Source organism: Neoarius graeffei, chromosome 27 (assembly GCF_027579695.1).
Source record: "Neoarius graeffei isolate fNeoGra1 chromosome 27, fNeoGra1.pri, whole genome shotgun sequence".
In the NCBI taxonomy this organism is placed as follows: domain Eukaryota; kingdom Metazoa; phylum Chordata; class Actinopteri; order Siluriformes; family Ariidae; genus Neoarius; species Neoarius graeffei.
This window is the reverse complement of record NC_083595.1, coordinates 29200818-29210462: the sequence shown is the minus strand read 5'-3', so window position 1 is coordinate 29210462 and position 9645 is coordinate 29200818. Positions and strand designations below refer to the sequence as shown.

The 9645-nt window shown below is 39.2% G+C and overlaps 1 protein-coding gene across 1 annotated transcript in view; it reads right to left on the bottom strand.

The window, feature by feature from the left end:
- Positions 1–483: 483 nt before the first annotated feature.
- Positions 484–9645, bottom strand: part of cdh16 (cadherin 16, KSP-cadherin) — a 157577-nt gene continuing 148415 nt past the window's right edge. The window contains exons 15-17 of the mRNA XM_060911626.1: positions 7541–7657; positions 4729–4845; positions 484–584 (exon numbers count right to left, since the gene is read on the bottom strand). Coding sequence (XP_060767609.1) covers positions 484–584; positions 4729–4845; positions 7541–7657 — 335 coding nt within the window. The remainder of the gene's footprint in view (positions 585–4728; positions 4846–7540; positions 7658–9645) is intronic.

Below are 9645 nucleotides of genomic sequence, written 5' to 3'. Positions count from 1 at the left end.
GTGATTATTCATTTAAAGTTTTTTTTTTTAAACATAATGAAGTATAAAAGTAAATAGAAAAGATAAATACAATTGTAAAAGGGTGAAGTTACCACACAGGCTCAGATTAAGTAAACAATAGATAATCCTGCTAATCCTAAATGAAGGAAGACTATAATCATATATGACAACACATAAATAACAGTATGCACTGTCTGGTTTACAGTACTAGTAGAAAACCTACTGTCCATAGAAATATTTCACAGTCCTGCACCTTCGGTCACCCTACACTATACATTTTTCATTAGCTCAGTAATTAACTCTTCATACGGTATAATATGTGCTTTTAATACAGGATGCCAGTGAATTGTACAGTGCAAGGATACTTCAAGATGAGGATTAAGATTAAGAAATAATCAGGCAAAGCATGATGGTGAGGAAACACTTATTGCTGCCTTTGTGTTATTAGTGTGTGCTGAACAAAGGATCCAGTTGATTGATGAGTTACAGTGAGACGCGGAGAGGCACTGTCTCCTGATTGGCTTTTCCAGCCGGTGGAGATTTCTGGTAGGACAGTCGCACAAAAATTACTATCAGTATGATCCCTGTTAATAAAGAGACAAAGAAATGTTACCTCCCAGATATCCTATAACACACAGCATCTTTCTTTCTGTTCACGATGTTAAACTTTAACTGACCGAAATCAGATATATTGCACTGCACAGGGTGTACACAAAACCTACCCATATAGGATAAACAAATAATGTGAGATCATGATATTTACTCTGTACTACCGTCATTATTATTAAAATTATTTCCAAAGGTAGTAACATTGTGGTTAAAGAAAATTAAATTAATTAAATTATAGTGGTGCTTGAAAGTTTGTGAACACTTTAGAATTTTCTATATTTCTGCATAAATATGACCTAAAACATCATCAGATTTTCACACAAGTCTTAAAGTAAATAAAGAGAACCCAGTTAAACAAATGAGACAAAAATATTATACTTGGTCATTTATTTATTGAGGAAAAATGAACCAATATTACATATCTGTGAGTGGCAAAAGTATGTATGTGAACCTCTAGGATTAGCAGTTAATTTGAAGGTGAAATTAGAGTCAGGTGTTTTCAATCAATGGGATGACAAGCAGGTGTGAGTGGGCACCCTGTTTTATTTAAAGAACAGGGATCTATCAAAGTCTGATCTTCACAACACGTTTGTGGAAGTGCATCATGGCATGAACAAAGGAGATTTCTGAGGACCTCAGAAAAAGCATTGTTGATGCTCATCAGGCTGGAAAAGTTTACAAAACCATCTCTAAAGAGTTTAGACTCCACCAATCCACAGTCAGACAGACTGTGTACAAATGGAGGAAATTCAAGACCATTGTTACCCTCCCCAGGAGTAGTCGACCAACAAAGATCACTCCAAGAGCAAGGCGTGTAATAGTCGGGGAGGTCACAAAGGACCCCAGGGTAAATTCTAAGCAACTGAAGGCCTCTCTCACATTAGCTAATGTTCATGAGTCCACCATCAGGAGAACACTGAACAACAATGGTGTGCATGGCAGGGTTGCAAGGAGAAAGCCACTGCTCTCCAAAAAGAACATTGCTGCTCATCTGCAGTTTGCTAAAGATCATGTGGACAAGCCAGAAGACTATTGGAAAAACGTTTTGTGGACGGATGAGACCAAAATAGAACTTTTTGGTTTAAATGAGAAGCATTATGCTTGGAGAAAGGAAAACACTGCATTCCAGCATAAGAACCTTATCCCATCTGTGAAACATGGTGGTGGTAGTATCATGGTTTGGGCCTGTTTTGCTGCATCTGGGCCAGGGCAGCTTGTCATCATTGATGGAACAATGAATTTTGAATTATTCCAGCTAATTCTAAAGGAAAATGTCAGGACATCTGTCCATGAACTGAATCTCAAAAGAAGGTGGGTCATGCAGCAAGATAACGACCCTAAGCACACAAGTCATTCTACCAAAGAAAGGTTAAAGAAGAATAAAGTTAATGTTTTGGAATGGCTAAATCAAAGTCCTGACCTTAATCCAATAGAAATGTTGTAGAAGGACCTGAAGCGAGCAGTTCATGTGAGGAAACCCACCAACATCCCAGAGTTGAAGCTGTTCTGTATGGAGGAATGGCTAAAATTTCTCCAAGCCAGTGTGCAGGACTGATCAACAGTTACCGGAAACGTTTAGTTGCAGTTATTGCTGCACAAGGGGGTCACACCAGATACTGAAAGCAAAGGTTCACATACTTTTGCCACTCACAGATATGTAATATTTAATCATTTTCCTCAATAAATAATTGACCAAGTATAATATTTTTTGTCTCATTTGTTTAATTGGGTTCTCTTTATCTACTTTTAGGACTTGTGTGAAAATCTGATGATGTTTTTGGTCATATTTATGCAGAAATATAGAAAATTCTAAAGAGTTCACAAACTTTCAAGCACCACTGTAATTACTGATTTGTATTTCATTATTTATCATAGAATAGATTTGAATAAAATTATTTCGCTGTACAATGCTCATCTGAATATTTTTTGAATATCCATCTCATTTGCTTCATATATTTCTTTGAAACATTAATACAACAATTAGCACTGTGTTAATAACATTAATATAGCTCTAATTAATTAGAGTGGTGCTAACCACTGTCACCTCTTGAATACTTGATACTCTGTACACTACTCTGAAGAGTGTAAAACACTGTTTTTGGAATTACATTTGGCAGTTTATTAGGTATGTTTACCTTACAGTGTCTTGCAAAAGTATTCATCCCCTTGGTGTTTGTCCTGTTTTGTCGCATTACAAGCTGGAATTAAAATGGATTTTTTTTTTTTGGGGGGGGGGGGGGGGGGGGTAGCACCATTTGGTTGACAGAACATGACTACAACTTTAAAGGTGCAAATTGTTTTTATTGTGACACAAACTATAATTAAGATGAAAAAACAGAAATCTGGGGTGGGCATAGGTGTTCATCCCCCCAAAGTCAATACGTTGTAGAGCCACCTTCTACTGCAATTACAGCTGCAAGTCTCTTGGGCTATGTCTCTATTAGCTTAGCACATCTAGTCACTGGGATTTTTGCCCATTCCTCAAGGTAAAACTGCTCCAACTCCTTTAAGTAAGATGGGTTGCATTGGTGTACAGCAATCTTCTAGTTATGCCACATATTCTCAATTGGATTGAGGTCTGGGCTTTGACTAGGCCGTTTCAAGACATTTAAATGTTTCCCTTTAACCCACTCCAGTGTAGCTTCAACAGTATGTTTAGGGTCATTGTCCTGCTAGATTGTGAACCTTCATCCTAGTCTCAAACCTCTGGCCGACTCAAACAGGTTTTCCTCCAGAATTGCCCTGTATTTAGTGCCATCCATCTTTTCTTCAGTCCTGACTAGTTTTCCTGTCCCTGCAGATGAAAAACACCCCCACAGCATGATGCTGCCACCACCATGCTTCACTGTAGAAATGGTGTTCTCAGGGTGTTGGGTTTGTGCCACACACAATGTTTCCCATGATGGCCAAAAATGTAAATTTTAGTCTCATTTGACCAGAGAATATTCTTCCATGTGTTTGGGAAGTCTGCCACATGCTGTTGGGCAAACTCCAAATGCATTTTCTTATTTTTTTTTTCTTTCAGCAATGGCTTTTTTTTGGCCACTCTTCCATAAAGCCCCACTCTGTGGGATGTACAGCTTAAAGTGGTCCTATGGTCAGATTCTCCCATCTCCGCTGTGGATCTTTGCAGCTCCTTCAGTGTTATCTTTGGTGTCTTTGTTGCATCTCTGATTAATGCCCTCCTTGCCTGGTCTGTGAGTTTTGGTGGGCAGCCTTCTCTTGTCAGGTTTGTAGTGGTGCCGTATTCTTTCCATTTTGCTATAATGGAGCTCCCTGGGATATTCAAAGTTTGGGATATTGTTTCATAACCCAACCCTGATCTATACTTCTCCACAACTTCGTCTCTGACCTGTTTGGAGGCTCCTTGGTTTTCATGTTGCTTGCTTAGTAGTGTTGCAGAGTCAGGGTCCTTCCAGAACAGGTTGATTTATACAGAGATCATGTGACAGATCATGTGACACTTTGATTGGACCTAAATCAAATGGTGCTAACCCTCCAAAAATCCATTTTAATTCCAGCTTGTAATGTGACAAAACAGGACAAACACCAAGGGGGATGAATACTTCTGCAAGACACTGTATATACTTACACACACAGACCATTTTATCAACACTGCAAACTCAAAGTTAACTTTATTTCAAGTGAAACAAACAAACAAACAAACAAACAAACAAACAAACAAACAAACAAACAAGCAAGCCAGCAAGCATTTTTAGTACAGCATAAATTAACTATTCCACTTTACTTATTTAATGCAGTCAGTTTGCATGCTTTTCTTTTTAAACTGATTCAAATTTACGGTACAGTGAAGTGAACCTAAATTCACTGCAACATTTACTGCAGTGCACAATTTGCAAGCCCTCTGCTTCTTCTCATAATTAAAAAACACCACCACTGACCAGACATCATTTGGCTTATGGATCATTTTAAGCACTGCTGTGACACTGCTGTGAGAGTGAATGGCGCTTGAATGAGCGCATCAGGCGCAGTAACATTTGAAAGGTTGATAATACTAATGGAACAAAACCAATTCTTGGTATTGCACTTGGATCATTACAATCAAATCCTTGTATGTTGTGAGAAAGCGACCATTTTAGACAGAGTTGGGATTCTTACCTATAGCTCCCAGAGTTCCGAGCAGGACACCCAATGTGGACTGGATAGTGGGCATCCCTGCAAGTTGCTTTGCTGCAGTGCGGCAGTTCCCTCTTACGTTACATGTGCATACAGTTACTAGTAGTGGAGAGGTAAAATGTGAATGTTTGGTCTTTTTTACACATAAAAGAGCAGAAGTGCACTTAGAGATGTGACAGACTAGGGTAGATAGGAGCAACACTTTCACAGGTTCACCATGTCAGCTTGTACAGGACAAAAAAAAAAAAACACCTCAAGTACGCAACACACACAGATGAGCACCTACATGCTCACACACACACACACACACACACACACACACACACACACACACACACACACACACACACACACTTCTATCTTTGTGGGGGCACTCACTGACAGAGCATTTCCAAGCCCCTTACCCTAAAAGGCATTTCACTACTAAATGCTTACTTCCAACCCTTACTCTAACCCTAACCTAATTCTGACCTGACACTGAAAACTAAATCAAACAGCAATTCCAAAAATCAATTCCAGTCCTCAATATATAGCTAATACAAGTACTCTCTCTCTCTCTCATTCAATTGCACACATTCCCATCAACAGGCCTGAGTACTGAACCGCTGAATATTAGCTTTATATGGAACTTGACACACAACGGAGCCTGTGCTGTGACCAAGCAGCATACATCAGAGAGTGTAATGTGAACAAAACCAAATGCTCAGAGAACGCCTGGTACACTGGTTCAGCAAACCAAACAGACTGGGTTTATTCTCTGTCCTGAAAATCTGTTCCACTACACCTACATTTTCTGTGTTTTTCTGCTCTAATACAATTGATCCAGATGTGACAGGCCTGAAGAATGGAATCAGCTGTACTTGAAGAGGGAAAACATAAAACTGTGTGAAGACACTTTTCATTCAGGGTGTAAACCTCAGGCTTCTACATGATAGAATACAATTCAGTAGTTTCCTCTCGATATATGAGCAACTTTGCTCAGAACCTGAGGGCATGACAACCATTAATTCACAGATGAGAATCACATAAAGGAGGACTATTAAAAGTGAGATGGTCTTTCGATTTCATAAAATCGGTGAAACTTAGTTCCCTCTGAAATTTGGTCATTGTGATATGTTTATTTCCGTAATATCTAAAAAAAAAAACCCAGGCCATTCTGTGGCTGGGAAGTTATTTAATTTGAAGGGATTCCCAAGCAAATAATGTGCATGAAATTGCTCGCTTCGCGCAGTCAAGCAGACAGAGGAAGTCCGTGTGTGCATGCGCAGGTTTACCTTCTTCTTCTTTTGGGTTTTACGGCAGCTGGCATCCACAGCATTGCATTACTGCCATCTACAGGTTTACCTTTGACTGTGCACTGACAGTTACATCATTCTGTCGTTAAATGAACAGCTGCTCACACCGAGGTGCTCACTGACTGCTGATATTTATTAGTTTGGTCCTGTGTTTCCTTGCTTTCACAACATAACATCTTTTCTTCTCGCTTTCCGTTACTGTAGTCAGTCTTTCACGTTTCATTTGCACACTCACGTCCTCCATTTTTCTCTCCTGTTTCAAATTTGTATCCCACAATGCCTTGCGCAAACGGGGAAAGCCCACCACATGATGCATGATGTAGTATCTTGTATTGCGTCATGGTGAAGCAAGAAAAAACAGCGGAGAAATTAATTAATTGCTCTATTTTAAAAAAACTAATAAAATTGGAAGTCTGTGATTCGAATTCAGTAGCTTTCGGTCCACTAAACAAAAATAATTGGATGTTGGGGGAAATTCTTTTTATGACCTAAACTTAAAAAATCTGAAAGGCAGTCTACCTTTACCGGTAAGTATCAGAGTTAAGGGCAAATCACCCCATGAGCGTATTTACACATCAGTTTCACTTTAAAAAAAAAAAAAACAATTGTCTGTCCTTTTATAATCAATTATAATTGATAATTATCTCATCTCATTATCTCTAGCTGCTTTATCCTTCTACAGGGTCGCAGGCAAGCTGGAGCCTATCCCAGCTGACTACGGGCGAAAGGCAGGGTACACCCTGGACAAGTCGCCAGGTCATCACAGGGCTGACACATAGACACAGACAACCATTCACACCTACAGTCAATTTAGAGTCACCAGTTAACCTAACCTGCATGTCTTTGGACTGTGGGGGAAACCGGAGCACCCGGAGGAAACCCACGTGGACACGGGGAGAACATGCAAACTCCACACAGAAAGGCCCTCGCCGGCCCCGGGGCTCGAACCCAGGACCTTCTTGCTGTGAGGCGACAGCGCTAACCACTACACCACCGTGCTGCCCTTGATAATTATAATTAATTAAAATTGAATTTGTTGTAATTAATTATAAATAAATTACTACTGATAATTTAATTTAGATAATTAAGTTAAAATCACTTATATTAAAATAATAATTGATTTATCATTGCAGCCTTGATTCTTTAATTTAATCCAATCCAAATGTCACAGTTACACTCCTACTCTACACTCAATTAAGATTAAGAATACACACTATATAATAAGTGCTATATGCTTTTAAAATGCAGGCTTTATATCTTATTGCAAATGTCATCAACCTGTACAAAACATGTATCATAAATGAAAAGGATGATCTTTCAAATCATGTTATGCGTATTCAATTTCTACAATTCATTGAACACATTTAGTGACCTGCAGTGAAAAAGTCACAGCCTCCGATTAGATGGGACAGTTATGTCATGCTGACATCAAAGTAACCTTTTTTTCCTTCACAACTCTATCACTGTAGATATACTGAGCCCTGGACATACTGACTTACCAGGCAAGTTAATGAAGGTGCTTCTGGGAGGAGAGCTGCTATCTGAGATGGTGAAGGGCACCGTATAAACATCAGGGGTCAGATAGTCGATATTCAGAGACAGGTTGGTGTGAGTGTCTGTGGAGAGTAAAGAGTATTGAGATTACAGCACTCATGAATGAACTGAACTTGGTGCAACCACCAGCATCTGCAAATTTTGATTAATTCATGATTCTGTGATGGTTGAAGTAATATCCAAACTTTAATTACTTTGCAGATTTCTTCCAGATTGAAGACAAAGCACATCCAAAATGGGCTCAGCTCTCACCCTCTGAATGTGTGTGTGGGATTTGAACCTTTATCTCAGGAGCTCATTATCTCTGATGAACCACTACAGCCTAAATTGACTTGCAAGTCCCGTTGAATAAAAGTGTCTGTATTTTATGTGCAACACATAAAAGTATTTTAATCATTATGGTGGCTCCACACTAGGCATTTTTCCTCAACTGTCAGCACACGTTTTACATGAAACTTGATTAGAAGTGGCTACAAAGCACAATGCGACTGATTTTAAAAAAGTGCTGCCACTAGAGTTTTGTTTGTCGTATTGAGGAGCTTCCAAAATTTGGAGAAATTTCAACTTTTCAGAAAAGCACAGAATGATGTCAAGCACTTTTTTGTTATCACCCTACCAATCTGGCTACAGCTCAATGAGCAATCTAGAAAAAAACTACACAAAGGACATAGTGTCAGTAGTGAACTGATGAAGCCTATGCAGGGCATTTCGAAGTTGAACTGCCCATGGCAGCCATTTGTAGGGTCATTCTAAACTTCAGTGATGAAACTCATTTCTTTCAGAGAGACATTCACAAAGAGAACAACTAATGGACACTTCCCTCCCAAGAGCATTTTCACTGATTATATGCTGAAAGAAAAAAAAAAAAAAAAAAAAAAAAAAAAAAGGCCATGACACAAGGCTAACTTGCCTATAGGTTAAATCCAAGTAAGAAAAATTATGTCTAGAAATATTAAATTGTAAATGAAATGGAATAAAACAGGCAAAAGTAGTGCTGCGGAAAATAAGCTGTCTGTTGTAATTTTCATGTTTTATCTCTTCATGAAGATAAAATGTACTTTCATATTCATTTCAGAATGGTCCACGACTTTAGTTGTGTTAGTAAGCAAATATAAGCATCTTTATGATATATTTACAACTGAGATATTTCAATACGGTCAATTTAGAGTCACCAGTTAACCTAACCTGCATGTCTTTGGACTGTGGGGGAAACCGGAGCACCCGGAGGAAACCCATGCAGACACGGGGAGAACATGCAAACTCCACACAGAAAGGCCCTTGCTGGCCATGGGGCTCGAACCCGGACCTTCTTGCTGTGAGGCGACAGCGCTAACCACTACACCACCGTGTCGTCTGCTTTTTTTCATATCAGCAAAAAAGAAAGCTGAATTTAAAATTAACACAGCTGCTGATGCATAGAGTTATTGACATTTCTGTCCATGTCCGAAGTGCTTGGGTAGTTATAGTACCAACTGTTTGTCATGGAAGGCGTGTTGTACTGTTAGCAAATGCTTGTGGTGGTATAGCTTGGAAAACACAGATATATCAGTCCTGTATCTAATCAGAGCTTAGTTAGGTGACATTGAAGTAAGAGCCCAGTCCAGTAAAGAGGTCATGTTATCACTCTTGGTTAAATCTTATCTCAGCTCCTAAAAGGCCTCTACTGTCTTTTGACACTAGCATCCTTTAATGTTCCACTGAGTTTGAGGGGTTCAAGAGGTTGTGATAATGCCAGGAGTAAACTGAAAAACACACCTATCTTCTGCAGTATCTATGCTGTCATGGGTGAGGAGTATGTTACACACTCTCCACACTTTGAAACAGACCTTGTATATTAAAGTGTGGCAGCAATGATGGCTCTTACTGGAATCCAGGTTTGGTCTGTGGCCTTGAGAGCACAACTGATTCATTCTCGTTTTGGAATAATGGTGGCTTTCTTACTTGTTACTAAGCAACACGTTTAAAACTGTCCACAAATCTGCAGAAGTTCTGAGGTAATGCTATGAATAACAGACAGACAGACAGACAGACAGATAGATAGATAGATAGA